Raw genomic sequence first — 25,067 nt, 5'->3', positions numbered from 1 at the left:
GGCCTAAAATATTTAAATAAGACATATTTAAATATTTTAAATATTTATAGATCCAATTTGCCATCACTAGACTACCAAAGTCCCTTACATATATAAAAGTCATAATAGGAATCATATTCAAATGGAAATTGGGTCTCTGAAATATCTCTCCAATGAAGTTTGTCACTTTCAATAATTGTATTCATTCTATAGCATCCTGGCAGAGTAATCCTCTGTTTTCTTTGAAGTTAGAAGATGATTAAGGTTCCAGCAAAACTTTTCTTTAGAATTATATATTTAAATTACTATTTGAGGAAAAACATAGTGCTTCCTTTTTGAATCTGGATGATGATGATCGTGATGATTCATTTTTCAGACACCTGTCACTCATGCAGAAGCTTCAGTCCATGGAGATTTTTTACAATAAAATCATGAGATTTGTAAATAAAAAAGAGAAATAACTATAATTGAAATCTCCACTACTGAACTATGGCTGAAATTAGTTCATTCTCTAAGTTCAAATTTGCATGTACAGGCCAATAATGTATGTATGATTGAAAGAACTCAATGAAGGATCTTTTGTAGATTTTGAGAGCCATTTTCTCACCAAATGGGTCTGAGCTGCCCTGAATTTTGCCATCTACTGCTTTGTGCTATTTTATTTACTGAAAATAACATTCAGTTTTAACAAATAATTCATCCCACACAGCAGCCGAAATGCTCAGAAAGCAATGTAAACATCTGAAAATTTGTAGGCAAGCACTAGAAACTGGCAATTATAGACCTGTCCTCTGATATACTTCTTTTTTATGATTTTTATTTTTTCCATTATAGTTGGTTTACAGTGTTCGTCAATTTTCTGCTGGACAGCAAAGTGACCCAGGCGCGCACTCGCGCGCACACACACACACACACACACACACACACACATTCTTCTACTCATATTATCCTCTATCATGCTCCATCACAAGTGACTGGATATAGTTCCCAGTGCTATACAGCAGGATCTCACTGCTTATCCATTTCAAAGGCAATAGTTTGCACCTATTAACACTGGACTCCCAGTCCATCCTACTCCCTCTAATGTACTTCTTAAACTGCAACTGAGATCACCATTTCAAAATGAATTTGTCTTAAATACTTGTTTAAAAGACAGATGTGTGGACATATAAAAGGTGTGATGTGGAGAACACATGAAAACTGATAATTCATGTGCTGATTATTTAATTTAAAAGGAAAAGAACTACATGAGTAGATTAAAAATATTAAGATCATAAAAATCAAGGAAATTGGAGTTCCTGTTGTGGCTCAGGGGATTATGACCCCAACTAGGATCCATGAGGACACAGGTTCTATCCTGGCCCCAATCAGTGGGTTAAGGATCCAGCGTTGCCATAAACTGTGGTGTATGTTGCAGACGTGGCTCAGATCTGGCGTTGCTGTGAGCTGTGGTGTAGGCTGGCAGCTGGAGCTCCAATTCAACCTCTAGTCTGAGAACTTCCATATGCCAAGGGTGTGGGCCTGAAAAAAAAAATTAAGGAAATCAATTCATACGTCATTTTTATGTAACTCTATGTTATTTCAGCAGTGGACTAAATCTCACATACACCCTTTGTCAGGAAAGATGTACCTTTTATTATGTAATCTACAGTGTATGGAAATAATACAAGTTTGTATATCTTACATTCAAATAGGGCTTTGTAATGTTTGTGTTACCGTCAGATAGGTTTCTCCTTTGGTCCTCGTAGTTACAGAGGACTAAGGTAGAAAAGGTTTCTCTTCATTTTAAAGATGAAGCTCAAAGAGTTTGAGACTCATCCAACCTTAAACTGCTACTAAGAGGAGGGTACCAAATTAAAATCCAAATATTTTTTTGCCCTAAATTCAGTTTTTCCTTCTGTATTATATAGAAGTCATAAATATTAACCATATTAAATACCACACAAAAAATCAAATTCAGAGAGGGCCCCCAATCCCTTCTAATCCAGACATTTCATAATCCTAAAATATCCCAAGGAATGTACTGTTTCTTCTAGACTGCCAAAGACAACTGTATTCCTAACAAGTATTTAAACACATGCAAAAAAGTATCAAACATTTTACAGCAAATATGCACTTTTGTTAAATGAGTAAGAGAAATAGATACATTTCTTGCTTTTGACTGACTGCTACTGAAAGTCCCCTGATGTCTCACCCCTGGGGCTCATGACTTGAAAAGAAGAAACAATCATAGGTGTCAATGGCATTAATTTTTTCACAATGATTCTAAAACATTTTTGATTCACAGGCTACCTCGGCAAACAGTTAACCACTTAATTCCTTACACCAATGAATGGGAAACCTGACATTATTCACTTTGTGAGTGTGTTTTTCCCATTGATTTAATGTTATGAGAAGTCATTAAATCATGCCAGGAAAAAAAAAGTCACCCAATTAAATTCATAGCACTGTAGTAGAACAGCTCAGGGAATGCCTTTAGGGACTACACTGTAGAACTGCAACACTGAATATATATTTTTGTGATTAATTTACAATATGTTTAATTGCCTTTGGACAAGGAATAACAAAAACAAAAAGAACAAATTACTAGTTTATTTTCCATCCAAGGATTTTCACATTACTGTTTAAAAGTACCTCTTTCTGCTTCCCCAATGCCTGTGGAAGAAGTGCAAGCTCAGTAGCATAGTAAATAGCATGTTCTTTAGCTTGATTCTATCTTTTGTCCTGTACTTTTCCCTCTCCAAGCGCTCCATCCCTCTCCCAGTCATAATTATCACACATTCTTAACTCAAGTCACATCAAACTATGGGCCGTTCCCAAGCCCTTAGCATTTTTGCATTTCTGTATTCTTGCCCATGAGTATTTTTCCATTACTCATTCCTTCCTCCCTGTTCTTTCACATCCTATTTATTCTTTAATACTTTCACTGACCCATTACCACCTGTTCCCTCATCATCAAGTGAAATGATACTCTTTTCCTCCTGTGGTCCCCACAGAACTGCTATAAAAATATGGTACAAATGAACCTATGTACAAAACAGAAACAGATTCATGGACATGGAGAACAGGCTTGTGGTTGCCAAGGGGAAAGGGGGGAGGGAGTAGGATGGACACAGACAGGGAGTTTGGGGTCGGTAGATGCAAACTACCACATTTAGAATGGATAAGCAATGAGACCCTACTGTATAACAAAGGGAACTATACTATATCCAATCGCCACAGAAAACGATGGAAGATAGTATGGGTCACTATGCTGTGCAGCAAAAATGGGCACAATGCTGTAAATCAACTATAATTTTTAAAAAAGTACTTACCACATGAGTTCAGTTAGTTGATCATGTTAGTTATTTAAACATCTCACTCACTTAGGACAGTGAGTCTTTCAGGGCACGGATCTTGTCTTATTAAATCCATCGCCTTCTCCATCTCAGCTGATGCAATTCCATCTTTCTGTGTTACTGGCCAGAGAAACCTGGGGTCATCCTGGACCCCTCACTTTCTTTCACACGCAACATCCAATCAATTGAAAAATCTAATGCCTCTTCCTTCATAACATATCTAGCACTTCACTAGTCTCACCATGTCCTCTCTGGTTTGAGCTGAGGGGTAATAATTTCTCCTCTGAGTTCTTGCAACAATTAATTCTACTTAATTATCAGCTTCTACATTTGCATCCATATAACCTACTTACAAAATAGCAGGGGTTATATTTTTGAAATGGATGTCCATTACACCACCCTTTTCCTCAAAACCATGCCCTCCTTCCTATTCCTCTAACATATCAAGCATTTCCCACCGTGGTTATTGCTCTGCTGCCTGCCTGGAGGCTTTTCCAAAAAAACTCCGACTTTGGCTAAATTCCTCTCTTCTTTAAAATCTTTGCTTAAATTCCACATTCTCTGTAAAGACTACTCTGACCACATTATTTAAAAATGTAGGAGTTTCCATCATGGCTCAGCGTTAGTGAACCTGACTAGTACCCATGAGGATGTGGGTGCCATCCCTGGCCATGCTCAGTCGGTTAAGGATCTGGTGTTGCCGTGAGCTGTGCTGTAGGTGGCAGGTATGGCTTGGATCCTGTATTGCTGTGGCTATGGTGTAGGCCAGCCGCTGCATTTCCAATTAGTCCCCTAGCCTGGGAACTTCCATATGCCAAGGGCGCAGCCCTAAAAAAAAAAAAAAAAAATGTAGGCTCCCTGTATGATACTGTTGGTTATATTGGACCTAACTTCTCACAGAAAACAATTATAAACATTGGAAAAAATATATTAAGAAAGAACTATCAAGGATTATTGAACAACATGTGGAATGTAGTCATTTTTTAATAACTAAATAGAAAGTAAAATTTAAAATATTTAAAAACCACAACTATCTGAAAACACTGGAGAGTTACTAGAAGCCAACGGATTTGGAAGCGAGTAGACACGTAAAAGGAATGTCACTGAAAGAGTTTCCCATTTAGGACGTTTTTCTAGACACAGGACAGTTAGCATTTGGATGGAAATCTGCAGTCTTCCTTGCTTGAGGAATCAAGGGACAAAGTTCGGGCCACTGTAGAAGCTGGAAATTGAAGGGATATATCCAGGAAAAGAGATAACCACAGAGAGGAGACTTAAATTATGTATATAAATTCTGCCCAATCTGCCTGACCCCTGAACAACACACACAAGAAGCAAATCAAGAAGCCCATCTAAGAGTAGAGAATGAAACAGATTGCAGCTGGTGGCTCAACAAGGGCAAAGCAAAGCTGGACGTCCTCAATATGACAGGCATTCACAAAAAACATTTACACCTAACATGATACTTAATAATGAAAACTTGAATCTTCCCCCCAAGATCAGAAGGCGGCAAGGGTGTCCACCCCCATCATTTCTATTCAGTGCTTTATTGGAGATCCTAGCCGGTGTAATAAGATACGGAAAAGAAAAAAAGACTTAAAGTTCAGAAAGGAAGAAGTAAACTCTCTAGTCACAGATGGCTGTTTATGCAGAATATTCTAAAGAATATACAAAATAACAAAACAAAAGAACAAAGAAAGTGAATTTAGCAAGATCACTGAGTACAAAGTCAATATATTAAAAAAATCAATTGTGTTTCTGTATACAAGCAGCAACCACCAGAAAATGAAATTTTAAAATTTGAGTTTTGTGATAATCAAGGAACAATTGTGTGAGTTTCCCAATCTGCCTTTGCCAGTTCTTTCACAGTAAATTATGTGATTTAATGAAAAAGAGTACAAACAATTGTTATTTCTATGAAGACTAAGTTGAATATTTTCAAAAGACTCAAAAACTAAAAAGAAACAATGACTTAGATAAGGACAAGACAATTATGAAGGTTGGGAGACATTTAAAAAGATGAATTTTCACTTCAGTTTTACCTCACACTGAAAATTATAGGCAATAAATCATAGGTATTATTAATGCCAGAAGATAACACAAAATTCCAGATGGTAGATTCCAAAGAGCCTTGTATCTGGGGAGAAGGCACGATTTGCCCCCCACCCCCACCCAAAATGTCTCCTTGGCATAAGGATTAGTTTAGGCTGATTTTTTTTTTTTTTTTTTAATTTTCCCACTGTACAGCAAGGGGGTCAGGTTATCCTTACATGTATACATTACAATTACATTTTTTCCCCCACCCTTTCTTCTGTTGCAACATGAGTATCTAGACAAAGTTCTCAATGCTATTCAGCAGGATCTCCTTGCAAATCTATTCTGAGTTGTGTCTGATAAGCCCAAGCTCCCGATCCCTCCCACTCCCTCCCCCTCCCATCAGGCAGCCACAAGTCTCTTCTCCAAGTCCATGATTTTCTTTTCTAAGGAGATGTTCATTTGTGCTGGATATTAGATTCCAGTTATAAGTGATATCAAGGCTGATTATTTTTAAGAAACAGAAGACACAGTAAGTCTGCCTTTTTTACCTCCCCCTTAGCTGCCTGAAGAATTTAGATAAAGGACCTGTCTCCAGAACAGAGCCATGACCAGAGATCTCTGCAAAGACTATGGCGAGACGTGCTGAGTGAACTCAGCAATGCCTAAAGATCAGAATCCACTCTGTTCCACTATCCCTGCATGACTCAGCAAACATTCGCTGTTGCATCTCTAGGTGAATTGCTTTTTCCCCTCTGAAGCCCCAAACCACTACTCTAAATATCTTCTTTTGTCTTTGGCTGAAAATGGTATTTAAGGTAAGGGCTTCAGCCATTTCTACAAATTACTCAATTTTCCTGGGTCTCTTCCATGTACGCATGTTTTTAAACTTTTGTTTGTTTTTTACCCGTTAATCTGTCTCATGTCAGTGTACTTCCAGGCCAGCCAGAAGAAGAACTCAGAAGAGAAGAGAAGAGGAAAATTTCTTCCTTCCCAACAACCTACATCAAAAGATTGATGAATTCATATATTATAAATGCTTTATGTTACAATACAATGTTTATGGTAAAATGCATTGTTTTATGATTTCCTACTTTATCCAACTTCTTCTATTAACCAACAAATTCTATGTCCCAGTATAATGTAGGTTAAGTAGGTTGAGTAATATAGATGAGCCTCCTCATCTGTAAAATGAAGATAATTCCTACTCTTAAGGCTGTTTTGAGGATTAAATAACATCACCTATAAAAGAAGACCTGCCACACAGAAGCACACATTACTCACGAGCTAACACTGTCATGGTGGTGAGGCTGGTAATATAATGGTAATGGCACGAGGGACCAGTCTGCCTGGATTCACAGCCCAGCTCAATCAAGCACCAGCTCTGTGACCTTAGGGGAAGTTACCTAACCTTTCTGTAACTCAAATCCCTCCTCAGTAAAATGTACATCATAAAAGTTCTGCCTCCACAGGGTAATTGTGAGGATTCCATGAATCAAAAAATGTGAAATGCCTGAGATATAACAAATGCTTAACATAATAAATTATAGCCACTGTTATTCCAATATTATTGGCTTTTCAGCTGGATAGAAAAATGCCCTTTCTCAAAGCACCTAGATATTTGTTATCGCCATGTTCCTTTGGATCTATGCTTCTCTCTCAAATGAACACAGAACTCAAGCAATTTATTTTAGTACAGATGAGTCACCAGTGCCATCTAGTGGCAAACTGCTAATAAATTCAGCGAAGGAATATTGCTCATAAAGGGGTCAAATTTCTACAGACATGAATTTAAATTTCTAAGCCTAAATATTTGGAAATTTATGATGTTTTCATAATAATTTGAATGTAGTACAAATATAAGTAAGAAAAAATTTTAAACTGGAAACCACAAGAACATTGCTTGGCAAATACAGTCCAAATAAATAAATAAAAGATTCCTGTCTTGCAAGAGCCAAACAATCGGGCTTAAACCCAATGCCAAAAATTTTTGGACAGATGTGTGATGCTGATATACCCCTGATATTTCCTAGACCTTAATTTCTTATGATATAAAATGCCTGTGTTGTATGTGTTGAAGTCATTTCATAGTTATAAAAGTAAGTCATAAATCGCCATGCTATTTTAACAAGATGACTATAGTATTCTCTGTCAGATTTTCTTAAAGGGAAACTGGTAACTTCTAAGATCCTTTCTAATTTTTTTAATGCAGCCATATTGGAGGATACAAATTAGAAATGTGAATTTTGGATGCAATTGAAATAGCACAAATGTTATAACATATACTAAGATATTAAGTTATATCATTGGATAAATTAAAATATTAATATCATACAAAGCTCCTAGGCAACAGCATCATACAGATTTACTTTCTGCAGGGCAAAGCTTATAGGAAGAACTCAAAACTACTGTAATCTGTAATCTGTAATATTCAGGCAGTCCTTGCTTTGCTGATTGAAATATGCACAAATTGCAATGCCACAATGTAGTCAAATAACACCAGTCTCCAACAACATAGTTCAAATTTCAGTTATCATGGCATATTAACTGGAGTAATTATATAAGAGATGCCGACTCTTTAGTCCAAAAATCACTCTGTAAATAACAGATGAGCATCACGATCAATGAGTAACATGTCACTTCCTTCAAAGTCCGTCAATGCTCGTCACTGCGCACTTGTTATTCCTTTCAAACTTAAGACAGCAAATCATACTGTCTCCTTTTCTCCCAGTGATAAATTCACCAGACATTTCCAAAAGTGGGTAGAAAAGGGAATTAGCCCATAAAGATGAAAGTGCAACAGGGAAATAAAATGTGATGATGCTGGGGAGTTCCTGCCATGATGCAGCGGAAACAAATCCAACTAGAAACCATGAGGTTGCAGGTTCAATCCCTGGCCTCGCTCAGTGGGTTAAGGATCTGGCATTGCTGTGAGCTGTGATGTAGGTCACAGACGCGGCTCAGATCTGGCTTTGCTATGGCTGTGGTGTAGGCCGGCAGCTACAGCTCCAATTCGACCACTAGCCTGGGAACTTCCATATGTCTTGGGTATGACCCTAAAAGACAAAAAAAAAAAAAAAAAAAAAAATGTGAAGATGCTGGAAGTGAAACTAGATGTGAAAAAAAGATCTGAAGATGGTAACAGCAAAGCAAAGATAGAAGAGACCTAGGCCAGCAAGAAGGTAAGACATGAACATAAAAAAGATCAAGTCGCTTCAGTAGGATTCTAATTGAATGGAAATGAGTTGTACAAGATATAGGTGATGATCTGGAATGTTGACAGTGTCCTTTGGAGTGATGTAGTTATGTAGCCATGGGAACTTAGTGAAGGCAAACCAATATAAATGAGGGATATTATTGTGACAAAAAGGATGACAATGCCCCAAAGGAAGTGACACTAGAATAAAACTTCTTATTTTCTAAAGAAATTCTCAGAGCTATTTCATGAATTTGAAAGGACAAAATGAAAGTTGATCCAAACTCAGAAAGGAATTAACAGTTCAATTCACCAAGGCATAAGGCACAGAAAAGATGTGTACTCCATACTGTAAGTTACATGATGAGAACAAGGCAGGTTACTGTTCAAACGCCTCTTGGCAAGATTTTGGCAATGAATAAAATACTTCAATTCTTAATGTCCCTAATGTTTTAAATTAGAGTGTACTGAAGAAATCTTAGTTTTACTATTTTTCCATTTCTGTATACACTTATAAACCACCATAAGAGAGTTTTAATATTTTGAGAAAACATAAAATTGTTATTTTCCTATTGATTTATTAAGATCACTTTGCTAGTTTCAGCTTACACAGGCATTTTTAAGGTCTTGCACTATTGTGCAAAACAAGAACTACATATATTGCCAAAGCCTAAATTTTTCTTTCACAATTTTCAGTAATTGTAAACATAAGTCATTCAGAAATTGTCACTTGTCATATGCTAATATAATAGCCAGTCCCCTTCTGGACATATTTTATAAATTACTTAGGGTGCCATGATCTAATGTTGAAAGATGGCCTTGCTCCTAACCAAAGCAGACACAGAGAAGAGCACTAGGTACCTGGCAGTGGCAACTGAACCAATATACCGCTGACTCTTGGGTCCATGTTCAGTTGATCAGTTATATCCAACAGTTCTTCCTGAGAAACATCCTTAGGTTTTAGAATGATCTCACTATAGATACCTGGAAGAAAAACAAGTATAGAAAGTCACTTGAGCAACAAAGATGTGTTTCTTCATTAATGGTATCTTGCACAGTGTGTGACTGGTTCCCTCTGTTCCTGACCCCCTTCTACAAAAATGATGTTCAAAGCATCATCGGGAGGGATTTTTCAAACAGTACAGATGTTTTATTACTCACATGCATTCTTTGGCCCAGTATCCTATTAGGCAAACTGCACTTATTTGTGATAAGCTACTGCGAGTGGATTTGAACAGAGTAAGAATGTCAAGACCACCACTATCACTATTAGGCCAAATTCAACACAGTGAACTAGCCAGGTTTATCACATGATTAGAGCAAATGTAATAAAAACAGCTCTTTAAATGTACAGTGTTGATATCACATCTGATCACAGGATCTGAAATCACACTGAACTGATTCAATATAAAATCTGAAGAAAAAGAGGAAGAAATGACTTTGATAACTAAATAATCTATAATAATGTTATTCAAAGAGCACTTAGTTGACAGTTACCATTGATAATTATCACACTTTGAAGTAAAACCAGAAAACGTTATCTAGTGACAAGTACCACTAAAATGCATCCCCACCTACAGCAGTGGCAGCTTTGATCTTCTTCGTGACATACGTGTGGCTGGCTGGATTATCGCCCACTAAAATGATACTGAGGTGAGGTCTTCTGTTCCCAAGGGAAATCCAAGATACCACACCTTGTTGTATTTCTTTCTGGATTTGTTTGGCCATTTCAGTTCCTGAGATAATAACTGCATCATGTCTGGAAAGCAAAAGAATAAATGTGGTACCAAAAAGGCAACAAGGAACAGTCAACCACATGGGGTACAAGAGTGAACAAAACATCTATGATTCTCCAGATGAGCAAGCAAAATTTGTCTGGTATATTTGACACCTATTCTTCAGGTTTAAAAATATATTTATAATTTTGTCAAGGATTCCAATTCTACTTTTTAGTTCTGCATTATACTAGCTATACTATATGATTCTTCATAACTTTCACATATACATATATTTTAAAATTATCAAGTCATGTAATCAAGGTCTGGACTAGAGTATTGACTCTATTAAAGACTTGGTTATTTTTCCAAAAGAGGCAGGTCACCATGGTCCAGAACTCATATGCAAAACCTCAGGCCATGCTGTATATACACGACTCCATAGACTTTTGACCTGCAGGCAAAGTCAGTTCACTCTTAATAGTGTATCCTGTACAAGACCCTAAACTCATGAGCTTTGTACTACACAACTTTCCTCACTTTCTCAAGGAAATATTTTATCTCATCTTCCAAGACAACTCTGTGACAACAGCTGCCAGTCTTGCCATTCTTGTCACTGATTACTGTGGGGTCAGTAAGCAGTGGCAAAGTAACCCCCCACACACACACCCAAACCCACACATATACACCATGGCATCATTTCTAGTAAAAACACTGCACAGAATATTACTTCCTGGCAGTTTATAAGCGCCCAAGAAGGTAAGAAATGCAGTACTTTAACAGAGGACATAAATCTATCTCTAGAAAGGCATTACGAGATGTCTTTCCTGCTCTCCATGATCTCAAACATAAAAGTGGTGAATTGATATTGTTCTTTCTGCATATATATATATGTATACACACACACACATATCTTTTTAGGGCTGCACCTGCAGCATATGGAGGTTCTCAGGCTAGGAGCAGAATCAGAGCTACAGCTGCCAGCCTACACCACAGCCATAGCAACGTGGGGTCTGAGTCGCATCTGCAACCTACACCACAGCTCATGGCAATGCTGGATTATTAACCCACTGAGCGAGGCCAGGGATTGAACCCACATCCTCATGGATACCAGTCAACTACCTGCTGAGCCACAGTGGGAACTCCCTGCATATTTCTTTTTTAAAGGTGTCTGATAAAGTAAAAGATGGTTCCTTCCTCCTGCTGCCCCTGTTCTTTCACTGCGGAAGGACACAGTGAAAGCATGATCTAAACACATGAATATTACACAAAATGCCAAATACAGGTCAATGAATATTGTGAAGAGGAAAAGGAGGAAAGAAAAATCTTCTAGCAACTTAATTTTTTCAAGAACCTGTACCCTTGCTAATGTTCGGGTGTGAATAGGCATGATGAAAATCAGCCAACATGAACACAATGCAAAGTTGTCTCTTCCAAGTTTTAACTCAAATCCAAATGTCCTATAGCTTACACGCCCTGCCTGAGCTTTCTTTAGCCTCACTGTGCCTAAGTCTCATACTACACACGGCTGCATTTCAATTCCTCACCTGTGCCAGGTTCTCATTTCTGGGCCTTCGCATATACCATTCCCTGAAACACTCTTCCTTCCCCTACTTACTTCTTCTAGCATCCTTGCCCAATCTCTTCCTCCTTCACGCCCCACAATCCTCCAGTTTCAGATTGGAAGGCACGCTGGGAAATGTCTTCTAACCCTTTTGCCTTGGAATCTGCCTCTGCTCTGAAAGCCTAGAGCACCCAGCTCTTCCCCTCAGGTAAGTATCTTAAATCGTTGTCAAAATGACGATCTCCATCGCTATACGCCAGGCTGTGTAGGGTAGGCAGCTTAAATTTCCTATGACGGCCTTAACACCTAAGAGTATTTTGTACATTGCATTTATTAAATATTTGTGGAATTATCAGGGTTAAATTGTTTATTATATCACAATTTGTTGGAGTTACGATGTAGCCACAGAAAATAATAATTGCAAAAAAATGTAAAAACACTCACTGTATAAAATCAAGTGAAGAAGTTAAACAAAAAACTTAAAATGTGAATGCCTATGCCTAAAGATTAAAAAGGAATATGCAAAATAAAATGGTGAGACAGGTAGCATTCTGGATATTTCTTCATCTTAAAATGTTTTAAAATGCTATCAAAGGAGATTTGAATTATATTAAAAGTAGATGCAAAATATCTATAAAACATATGAAAAGAAAAAAATAGCAAAATTAATAACCTTACCACCCAGCTTAAGAAACATATTACCATCATCTAAAAAAATCATCCATGTACCTCCCCCTTCCAAAACCTAATCCTCTCCCATAGAGCTAAACATGATCCTGAAATTTGGGTTTATAATTCCACTGCTTTTCTTTATTATCTAACCTAATGTTTGTATCTGTAAACATTAAAAATATAACAATATATACCATACATACTATATTGTAAAATATATATGGTATAAATGATACATATCACATTTATATATGATATAAACATATAATAATATAAAACAAAACATTATAATATTTCTCTAAGGTTTACCCTCAGAAATGGAATTGCTGGATTACAGGATATATTTGTGTTCAATTTATGCCAATTTGCTTCCAAAGTGGTTGCACTAGTTCACAGGTTCACCAGCAGTGTTTAAGAATTTCTATTGCTCTATTTCATTGACATTGTCAAGGTTTTTAATTTCACCAATTAGTTAAATGGCATTTTGTTGTGGTTTTAATATGCATTTCCCTAGTTACTAGAAGTTGGATGTCTTATAGGGTTTTGGACACTTAGAGTTCCTCTTCTATGGAATGTGTGTTCATTTCTTTTGACCATTCTTCTAATTAATTATTAGCCTGTGCCTAATTTGCAGTAATTATTTATGCATTCTGAACACTGCTTTTTTTTTTTTCTTTTTACAGCCATACCTGTAGCATATGGAAATCCCCTGTCTATAGGTCAAACTAGAGCTGCAGCTGCAGGCCTATGCTACAACCATAGCAACACAGGATCTGAGCCACATCTGGAACCCATGCCGCAGCTTGTGGCAATTCTGGATTCTTAATCCACTGAGCAAGGCCAGAGGTTGAACTCACATCCTCACAGACACTATGTCTGGTTGTTAACCCACTGAGCCACAACAGGAACTCCTTGAACACTAACTTCGTATCAGTTAAATCTGTGTGTTAAGTATCAGCAGTATGTGGCTTGTCTTTTGACTTATATGGTTATTTTGATGAAAAGTTCTTAATTCCCCTGTGAAAGTCAACCATCTTTGCTTCATTCAACTGTGAAAGTTAACCATCTTTTCCTCTATAGTTTAAATTTTTTTTTGGCCACGCTCATGGCATGCAGAAGTTACCAGGTCTTGGACTGAACCCATGCCACAGCTGTGATCCAAGCCACAGCAAGAAAACCTCCACCACCACCAACAAAAATTACTTTTACAGAACACAGTAAGACTCACAGTTCATGAGACAGAATGGCTAAGGAACTGCCAGGAACTTTATGAGACTCTATATAGGTCTAGTCTATAGAATTTAATTAAAACATCTATAAAATGGTTCTGCTGAGCCTCAGTTAAGAACCACTGCTTTATGCCCTCATCATTCTCAGACCAGGAATTCCCACTCTAGTATTCCTGATAGAGAGTCAGCTACTTTCAATATAAAGAAATCTATAAAGTATATGTGCTTGAAACTGGTCATGGGATATATTATCCATAAATGTATGCAAAGGAGCTATAATCTACCAACTCGAGTATAAATTGATAATGAATTAAATACTGTATACATAAACTTAGTTAATAACCAAATTACCATCCTATTACAATGAAGTCTATATTTAATACAAAAAATATTTAATTGTAGTAGAATGTGCTCTCTCTTCACTGCCTATATCATATTTTAGAAATAAGTGTTAAAAATCTATTTGTAAGTGAGCCAAAAAGAACTAACAGTGTCACGTTTTGTTCCAAATCTGTTGGAAATTGTTAATCAACATATTCAAAAAACAGGCCAAGGCAGGTGGAAGGACTTCAGATTTGAAACTTTTGGTAAATTGCAATCACTGAAACCAAAGCATATAAGCAGAAATGTATCCCTTCGAAAGTAAGGGAAGTACTGAACTAAACAATGATGCTGCAAACAATATACAAACAATTTTGAAATTCTATTGTTGTGGGTTGAATTGTGTCCCCCAAAAGTTATGTTCAAATCCTAATCCCTGGCACCTGTAGCTGTGATCTCATTTATAAATAAGGTATTCCGGGTGGAATTATTATGTAGGATGGCGTCATACCAGAGTAGAGTATATCAAGAATCCAGTATGACTGCTGTCCTTATAAGAAGAGCCTAGACTGAGAAAACTCCATGTGCAGACACAGAAGCAAGATGGTCATTTGAGTTGGAGTTAAGCAGCTACAAACCAAGGAAAACCAAGGATTGCCAGGAACAAGAGGCTAGGAGAGCACGGCTCTGCAGAGTCCTTGGATTCAGACTTCACAGTGTGAGGAGACGTTTCTGTTATTTTAAGCGGATGAGGTTCAGAGCAGACTGCCCCAAGATGTGCCCCTCTGGCAGGCAGATGATGTCGAGCTGAAAACAGGGAAGGCCCAAAGATTCCAGAAGAAATATTTGAATTTCCCCCTTAATCCCTAAAAGATTTAAGATAGAGGGCCTGTTCCAAGAAGCCATCACTACAAAGAACCACAGGCTCATCATAGATAACCATACTAAAGTATGAACTAGGGGTGGTGGACCGGCAGGAACCTAGCAAGGTCTGTGTGATCAAAGTCCTTTCTGTGTCTCACTACCTATAGAGACCCAGCAAATATTTGTTTACCAAACGTTAATGCTTTTCATTTTCCTGTGAATGACCTTACTTCTCTTTGAGGTTCCAGGTCCCTACCTTCTTCTCCTTAGTCCAGGTTAACATAAACACCTCATCTTGCCTTTCTGACTTTGAAATCCTTTATGTGAATTCCCCATGCATACATACATAATACATTTGATTTTCTCCTCCTAATCTGCTTTATGCCACTTTTTAATAGCTAACCAAAAGAACTAAGAAGAAAAAGGGAAGTATCCCCTCCTTCACAAAGCCATCTAGTTTGTGGTACTTTGTTGTTGCTGTTGTTTCCTTTTTTTTTTTTTTTCTTTTTGTCTTTTTGCCTTTTCTGGGGCCACTCCCGCGGCATATGGAGGTTCCCAGGCTAGGGGTCTAATCGGAGCTGTAGCCACCAGCCTACGCCACAGCCACAGCAACGCGGGATCCAAGCCGCATCTGCAACCTACACCACAGGTCAAGGCAATGCTGGATCCTTAACCCACTGAGGAAGGCCAGGAATCAAACCTGCAACCTCATGGTTCCTAGTCAGATTCGTTAACCACTGAGCCATGACGGGAACTCCTGTGGTACTTTGTTCATGGCAGCCTTAGTGAACAAATTTATCTATAATCCAATTTAAAATATTCCAATTTGTGGGAAGAACTTTTGATGATGCTCCTATTTTTCCCTGGAAAAAATGTATATTTTTAATGTAATGCAACATTATGGAGAAAACCCATCACTTTACTGCATCTAAAAATGGCACGTTATTTTAAAAACCATAAATAGATACAACTTATTTGATGATTTTTCTCTTACAAATTTGTCAAAGAAAGATACTTTGAAAGAAGACGAGACGATAGCATCTGTGAAGATATTTAGGCTGAAATATATTCACATTTCAATACAGAATTGAGGCTATGTTCCATTTAGAAGAGTCTGTTCTGATGTACAGTTGCTTTAGCTTCTGTGGAGAAGATAATATTTTTGAAACTAAAAATACTACTGTCTAAAGAAAAGAGTGTCTGCACCTTCTAAGAAAACTAGTAGATTTAATTTTTAAATCAAGCATAAGGTTTTTTTTTTTTAATTTTCATTATCAGGTTTTTAAAGGAAGCTATGCCATTTGTAGCAACATGGATGGAACTAGAGAATCTCATACTGAGTGAAATGAGCCAGAAAGACAAAGACAAATACCATATGATATCACTTATAACTGGAATCTAATATCCAGCACAAATGAACATCTCCTCAGAAAAGAAAATCATGGACTTGGAGAAGAGACTTGTGGCTGCCTGATGGGAGGGGGAGGGAGTGGGAGGGATCGGGAGCTTGGGCTTATCAGACACAACTTAGAATAGATTTACAAGGAGATCCCGCTGAATAGCATTGAGAACTATGTCTAGATACTCATGTTGCAACAGAAGAAAGGGTGGGGGAAAAACTGTAATTGCAATGTATACATGTAAGGATAACCTGACCCCCTTGCTGTACAGTGGGAAAATAAAAAAATAAAATAAAATAAAATAAAAAATAAAGGAAGCTATGGCTAAGAAACTGATTCAACTTCAGTTGATCTTCAAACAACACAGGGTTGGAACTGCGTGGGATTTTTCACTAACTAGGCACTATGGCACTACATGATTCTTGGTTGGTTAAATCTGAGAAGGCAGAACTTCAAATACCGAGGGGCAAGTGGGAAGATTTTTGACTGTGTGGAAGGTCAGCCTCCCTAACCCTTGTATTTGTTGTTCGAGGGTCAACTGTGTGTGAAAATGTATCAAGGATTTGTCACATATTAAAAGCTAATAGTCACATAATTGACATAAAAATATTAATATGTTAATACAAAATTAGTATCACAATTAAAACTGTTTTAAGGTATAATGATATAAATTACTTTTAAAATGTTAATTTTGAAAAGAATTTAGAATATATACCATTTATAGGTCCCCTAATCTAAGTCAATAATCTAAACATGTAATTTTCATTACTTTAACTTTTTTCATTCTTAAAAATGTTCTGCTTCCATCCAAAAAATTATACAGTCACATTGCCATTAATAGACATGAAAAGTGAAGTCAATTTGAGCCCTTAGATATCTTTTGCCCATTGTACCCTGTCATTACTTGCTTAGGTGACATTTCTTGAAAAGGCAGAAGAAATGCTGCAAGTCAACCCCCAAAGAAGGTAGGACAAGGAGTTTTCCCATTCAGTACTTTATGCTCCCCCGACTGTGGAAATGGTTGGAAATGTGGCTTTATTAGGAGGTAATAACGCATAGGAGGGGCCAGGAAGGGCAGTCAGCAGTAGTGCAGCACCCATGCTACAAATTACTCACCCAAAGCCACAAGTCTGCAGGCACAGCCCTGCTTCACCCTTAGTAGTGCAATCAAGTGCACAAGTCATTTAACTGCTTTCAAAGGTATGGAATTTCCTCATCTGTACGATGGGAAGGTTCTCTTGTGATTTCACATAAGAAGATTTGGCTAAGAGTTGATTGGCTGATTTGTACAAATGGCTCTCTCTCCTAGTTTTTGTTAAGTAACAAAGGAAGACATATTTGGAGAACCAAAAGTAATAATGGACCAAAAAGCCATCAACATTTAGTGTTGTTTCTATGAGCTTGTTTAATTACCTATATGTTCCAGAAAATAGACTGCAACCATCCTAATCTATGGTTACTAGAACTAAATGAACTGTTTAATTAACTAAAACAAAGTAATAAATAGGAAGAAAAAAAATCACTGCTTTTCTTTTGTATCAAAGTACTCCTTCACAAAATAGTAAAATAACAAAATCTACTCCAGATGAACAGTGAATTTAATTTGTATACTTGACATCTTGCTTCTGCATCTATGTTTCAACCTCATTTTCAACCACAACTTTAATTAGAGCTGCAATAAACTGTTTTATGATCTATAAACATGAAAAAAACCTAATAACACTCATTGGCAATTCAAATATCTATGCAGGTCCCAGAACAGTATCATTGCTTTGTATCTTAGGGCATAATTTAAAGATTTTTCAGTTCAAATTAACAACACAACCCAAGGGGACAAGAGCAAAATGATACATGGAATAAAACCAATCACTAGTACTTTCTGAATAAGTGAAAGTTTTTTAAAGCAAATGAATACTTAGAGATGTTAAATTTATAGCTTTTTAAAAATATTTCATTTCACATCCTAAATTCTATCTTATATTGTGAAGTAGTTTTATCAGAAATTATACTTTTATAAGTTAATAAAAAGTAAAGAAGGTTCATAAACAGTAAAGCAAGTTCTTTTCATTATGTATGATTCTGTTATTAAATTCTGTAACTTAACTTTTTAAGGACCCTAAGCTGTAACTTAGAATATTAGCAGCTACCTAAACACTCATAATTTTTTTCAGAAAAATATTTTAAATGCTAAGTTTTGTACCATGACAGCTCTTAGGCAACCTGTTGAGTCCTGTGTACACCTTCTCAGAAAAATCTTTTTTTTTTTTTTTTTTTGCTTTTTTTTAGGGCTGCATCCATGGCACATGGAGGTTCCCAGGCTAATTAGGGGTCTAATCAGAGCTACAGCTGCCAGCCTACACCACAGTCACAGCAACACAGGATCCGAGCTGCATCTTCGACTTACACCAAGGCTCATGGCAATGCCAGGGATTGAACCCTCAACCTAGGATTCTCTAGTCGGATTCTCTTCCTCTGCGCCACAATGGGAACTCCAGAACAATCTTTTTAAATGCTTAAAATGCGAAGGTTTACAAGGAAACCAAATTTACTGAAATATTATCATCAAACACCTTTTTCTTTAAAAAAGCATTAAATAAAAGGATCTAGTGGTGTCTGATAACTACCATAATATCAACATAGTGGTGAGTGTATATGATATTTTAAGATTTCTATAATACTAAAATATCTGTGTTTTCATTGTGAACATCATAAACTCTATTAATAATACTTTGGTTTGCTGCCTATATTCACAATTGAAGAAAATGCAAAATTTATTAGAAGTTAGTAACCTCTCATCTAAGTTTAGGGATCCCTAAATTTCATCCATGAAGTTCCAGGTTAAGAGACATCCTGTATTAAGGGAATCTGACAATTTTTAAGATTTCTATGCAAAATTAGTTTTCCTAATTCACAAAAGTTCTACAAGATTTAATAAAAAATTTCAGAAAGAAGAAAAACAATAGTGATATATGTTAACAATTATAAATTGGTTGTAGAGTAAAGTACTAGATAGACCATGTAGGTTTAAGCCCTGTCTTCACCATTTATTTACTGTGTTACCTTGGACAAGTTACTTAATTTCTCTAAGCCTCAGTCTCCAAATCTGTTAATTGGGAATAGTCATAGCATCTACTTCCTTCAGCTGGTTGTAAAGATTAAACGACATACTGTATGCAAAAATCTCAACAAAATGCTTAACGCAGAGTGAGGGATCCTTAGATATTAATAAGGACTAATTTTTCAACAACACAACTGGATTACTTAAAGGCCAGATGATATTCATTGCAGAATTAATGACACATAGCCAAAGGGAGGGGGAGGAAATATCTATTTTAAACTATAATATGCCCTCACTATAAAATTATGAATCTTTGAATAGTCTCTTGGATCTAGGTACACTCTTTAATGAGGATAATTATAGAAACCTACATAGAGTTCAGATCATGAGTGAACAAACCTGACTGGTATGATGTTGACAAGAAGATAACCTGAATTTGAAACTAAATTATTTCATGTTTCAAGGACTAGACATTAAACAGTAGCAAGAAGGTTACATAAATTACAGCCAGTTGACTTAATGTAATATGATGCAGCCAATAATATGTTAACAAAAACAAAGGCAACACAGAGAATGCATATGATGTAATAATATGCAGAACAGCTGGATAAACCTTCTTGGATACTATCTAACCCTGAGTTCTCTTTTGGCTCTAATCTAGGTTTGGATTATATTCCATTCTGACCAGAAAGTTTTCTATCTTTTAGGTAACTTTTTTCCTGGTTCCAAGTGTACCTCTTAACAGCAAATCTCACATACTACTAATCATTAATTTATCCCTCTCATTGACAGTTCAGATTTCAGCCAAGCTCCTATCTCTTTAAGCTTCCCTCTACAACTTAATCATCCCTAGGCAAAACTATTTTAAAAACCTTTACTGAGCTCCATGGAATTCCATGAAGAATATGTGACCACTGAAGATAATCTTTTATCATCCAATGGGGGTATTACCTTGAAAGGATACTATAACTTCAAAGCATCTGAAAAACAAACACTAGGGTGATTTAATAAATTTCCAGATTATCATTAAAATTATGACTAACAAGATCTGACATTAATATTAGTCTGTTTGTTCATCTCTCAATCCAGTTTAATCAGAAATCTTGATTCTGGAGACATTAGAACACATTATCTCCATCAGCTGTGACACAGACATAAAACTAAGATATGATACCAAATTTTGAAACATTTAGGTTCTAAGTTTAAAATCACGTAAGAACTGCTTAGATATACAAATTATGACCATATAGCTATCACATCTGATTTTCTTTAGAATAGGTAAGGCATTAAGAGAGGAAAACCACACTACATTTGCCAACAAAATAAAATATGATTTTGAGAAACTGCCTTTGCTAGTCATGGGATTAATTCTATCTTGGCTGAAATCAGTCTAGAAAATTAGCTTTAGTAAAGGTCCCAAATGGAGTCTAGGTCTTTCAAGCTTCACATGAGAATAAAAGTATCTTTAAATCAAATAATTCGACTTGGTAGAGAAAAAAAGTCCTAGAGGAGCAAATCAGAAGAAAAAATGAACAACCTTACTGATAAAATTTGTCTTTTTAAAATTATTAAACCATCCACTTTACAAGACATGATTATTTCAATAACAACCAATAGCTCTTACTAACTCCGAAAGTGTGGGGTTTTTTTTTAATGCCAGTCTAGCCGCAAAAATGATAAAGCCATTGGCAGTGAGACATAAAGAAAAGGTGAGGCTTTCATAATGAGCTGTAGGTAGGTACACAAAATTTACAAATGCTAAAAAGAATCACAACAGAAGCGGGGGCGGGATCTGCCAAATTAATTAATCACCGAGCAACAGGATAAACAGGGAACAAATGCTTGGGACAACCATTTAGTTACTGAAAAAGAGTTCAGGTAACAAAGCAGGATTTATGGAAGTCCCTGTTGGAGAGTGCCTGCAAACCTGCTCTGAGCATGGCCTCAATGGACAAGGTCTGTAACCTTGCGCCCAAATGGGACAGACTGCTGCCCAGCTCCATACACTAAAAACCACTGGGCCAGACTCACGTGATGTTTATAACCCAAGTACATTTTGATTTGTAACCTTCTCACACAGCAAGGTAAAGTTGAAAAAAAAAATTAATCACCAAGAAATTAATTCACTTCAAGAAACAATAAGCTGCAACAAGTAAAAGGGCTTATTTTCTTGATATTAAATGTATTTTTGTGCAACTAGCAAATCCATTTTCTCATGAGTAAATAGGGAAAAAACTCATCACAAACTTTCAAGGGAAAACCACTGAGATTAGTATTAAATGATACTTCCAAGATTTTTAACTCTCAAATTCAAACATGATTTCTTGAAATTCTGCTTATTAAAAAAAAAGTCCACTAAAAAGGTATTTATATGTTCTACTATATGTTCTACTATATGTTCAAATATCTAATTAGTTAAAAATATGAAAAATAATCAAAAATACTTTTTCACTTTTCATTTAAGGCTCTATATAGCTCAGAGAGTGGTCATAAATACCATCACTGGAAACTGTCAATATTATTTGGGAAAGAGTTTATCAAACTCAGAGGCGCTTTTTAGTAAGAATAACACTAAGGCTCAAGTTTCAAATCAGTAGGAATGATGTCAGATTTAAACCCCATTCACTACGAAGAACTAGACAACTAATGGATCACTACTTATTAAAAGAGATGACTGAGGATGGGGACAAGTGGGGAGGTAGACAGTGGCGACCTCTGGAAGAAGGAATCTCTTCTCTCTGCTGGTCCTAGAAGAGAAAAGAGACACCAATGAGCATCAACACACTGTCTGAATGTCTCCCCACCCGAGACCCACCAGTCCACAGGTGTTTCTCAACCTTACAGCCAACCTCACCTTCATAGATGGTATTCAGTGCCAAGAGGTCAAGACACCACCCTCTCCTAACCTAAACAGTGCTACTTCGAAAAATAAAAAACTATCAAAGTTATGATTTTTATATACAGTTATAATCTGCACCAAATGGGGCTGAAAGCAGCTGGGTTGAAAGTAATACTTCTTTACCTATATAAAAAATAGCTTTCCAAAATTATTGCACTAAACTATAGACGGGCCATTCATTCAATTAAAAATCTGAATTATTTGTGTGCATGCACATGTGTGTGTAGCAGGTGGCTACCACAAAACCTTGGGGTTGTTAACAGCTGTGGCTCCCATTCCATGTAGCAGAGAAGAGTAATGGGGTTGTTTAGTAACATCAGTGGACAAAGGGAAATTAACCAATGTACACAACTGGAAAAAGGTTATCTTCATTCTGGAAAGAAGCCCTAAAATAACTGAAATTCAAAAAAGAAGTATCTAAATAGAGGGACTACCATACACAATTCCTCCAATCCTGTCATACAAATACAATTCTACAGAATCTGCTTTTCTGTAGTAAGTAGAGTTGACAATTCCAAACCAACTGGAAAATTTTTTCAGACACCATAAGAGCTTCCACAACCAGAACTCTGAGTCACTGTTATTTTCTCACATATCTTCGTGTAAGACAAACAGTAGTCACCAGAAACTATGTCCAAAGTAAACCCTGTAGGATTTTTTTTTTTTAATTGCAATCACTTAAGACTACGGTCCAAATATATAGAACGGGGAGTTCATCAACTTTGGTGAAATAAGCGGTACTTATGTTTCCACACTAGTGATCTTTACTTTCTCGCAGGTATGGTGCTGGGCATTGAGGATGCAAAAAGACAAGACAGTCTCTGGCATGGAAAACTGCAATGAAAGTACACTGGAAGCCCTGAAAGTCTGAAAACAGAATCTCTTCTGGCCTCACTGGCTCTGGGTCAAAGGAATTCCTTATTTTTGAGTTTGTAACTACAACTAGTAGATAACGGAAGGATGAAGAGTTCCTAGGAACACTTGTGCAAAGAGTTAAAGCCATACTCGCAATCTGCTGCCCAGCAACAAATTCCAAAGAGATGCAATGAACCTCAGCTTGACCACTTCAATACAGAAGACTGAGAAGTCGAGATTAATGTCTGATTTTGTGAAATCATTTAAGAATCTCAGAGCTGGAAAAGACCTCAGTATGCAACAAAGAAATTCAGAGACTCAAACACCACTAAACCATCGGGCCATCGCCCACTCCTTTGTTTACAAAACACAACAATAACAAAACAGAAACGATGTTTCAAACAAGTAGCCCACGTGTTTTTATGACCCCTTGCCTCAGGGCCTCAAAGGTCTCCCTCAGACACACAACTGCACCTGCTGTCAAGATGGAACGTTCCAGGGAGCGCAGAGCAAGCCCAAGTTGCTGGACTTGAGGCCGACGCTACCGGTCCGCCCGGCCCGCCCGGCCTGCAAGGCCAAGTTCGCAGCCAAAACAGGCCTCGCCCCTGGCCCCGCCGCGCGGCTGCCCGGGAGCCCCCGGCCTCCTGCGCGAGGGCCTCGCCTCACCGGCTGCCGGCGTCCCGCCGCCCCTCCCACAGCCCGCGGCTTCGCACCCGGGAGGGCCCAGACCCGAGGAGGTCGAGCGTCCGACAGCGCGCGTACCTCACGCCGCTGCCCCGAAAGCCGCGGATCGCGCGCCCGGCCGCTCCTGGCGCCTCCAGGGGCGACACCGCGCTCCTGCCCAGCGCCAGCATTCGGCCCAGGCAGCCGCGGAGCAGCCAGAAGCCGCGGGCCGACACCGTCATGGCCGCGAACCCCGGGCTCCAGGACCGAGGCGCCACCTCCCGCCGCCCGGGTCCTCGCAGCTGCAGGTCGGGTTCCGCCCCCACCCGGCCCGTGGGGGACAGTATCCCACAAGCCGCGGGTCCCAGGAGGGCACCGTACAGGGGCGGGGCCAGGGGCGGAGCTCAGGGCGGGGGCGGGGCGAAGGAATCCCTGGACTGTCAGGTGGCGAGGCTGGACCCAAACTCCAAGTTGGGAAGAGCAGAGGCAGGTGCTCCCAGACGCTGGTGGCCTGCAGTGTGGACCGGCGGCGATCGGGCTTCTCACCTGATGCTCCCATAGCGAGGACACCAAGAAAAAGGGTAAACGAATCAGTTGCAGCAGCACACCCCTTTTCTCCCAAGCTAAAGCTCTGTCCAACAGCTTCCAAGTCTGTCTGGAATTTGATTTAAAGCTGGAAGCGTGTTTCCCATCCCCCTGGTGAGACAGATACCTTGAGAGCTGAGAAAAGAAACAAAACTGTGAGTGTGTGGAGCAAGGAAGGGGACCTGGCTGAACAAGCCCTGGACCTAAGAATTTCTATAGTTCTACCTTATGATCTCCACTTTGGGAAAGAAAAATTGGCCAATGTCTACCATTTTCTGGAGTCTGTGATTAACACACTCTAGGAACCTGCATCATGTAGTGAACTTGTAGTGAAAAAACAAAACATCCAGCTCCCTTTGAAAAAGTAAAAATGAGACCCACTATTCATTATGCTGGGATATGTTAAAAAGACAAGTGAGGTACATTTAAAAATTTTAAGAGTTCGAGCAAAAATCGGTTTGAATTGGGCCGCATCCAATCTAGTACATAGAAAAGAGCTCCAAGGAGCATGACTTTGAAAAAATGAAAGACTTGCAAGCAGAAGGGAACAGGACAAGGAAGTTATGCTAGACAAGTGGTTTAGTTATTTCAAGTTTACTTTCCTTATGGCAGGGGTCTATCAGGCATATTACCTAACTGGTGACAATATGAAGAAAGAAACAGTCTCTTCATGCCCTTGAATTAAGTATTATTTT

The 25,067-nt window shown here is 37.9% G+C and overlaps 1 protein-coding gene across 1 annotated transcript in view; it reads right to left on the bottom strand.

Annotated features, from left to right (window-relative positions):
- The window catches only part of MTHFD2L (methylenetetrahydrofolate dehydrogenase (NADP+ dependent) 2-like), a 108,656-nt gene extending 84,521 nt beyond the window's left edge, over positions 1 to 24,135 (bottom strand). Inside the window, 4 exon segments of the mRNA XM_021101430.1 lie at positions 9,409 to 9,531; positions 10,122 to 10,306; positions 22,029 to 22,117; positions 23,887 to 24,135. Of these exon segments, the coding sequence (XP_020957089.1) occupies positions 9,409 to 9,531; positions 10,122 to 10,275 (277 nt within the window). The 5' untranslated portion in view covers positions 10,276 to 10,306; positions 22,029 to 22,117; positions 23,887 to 24,135.

This window comes from Sus scrofa, chromosome 8 (genome assembly GCF_000003025.6).
Source record: "Sus scrofa isolate TJ Tabasco breed Duroc chromosome 8, Sscrofa11.1, whole genome shotgun sequence".
In the NCBI taxonomy this organism is placed as follows: domain Eukaryota; kingdom Metazoa; phylum Chordata; class Mammalia; order Artiodactyla; family Suidae; genus Sus; species Sus scrofa.
The sequence above is the reverse complement of the archived record's forward strand: the minus strand, read 5'-3'. Positions and strand labels throughout refer to the sequence as shown.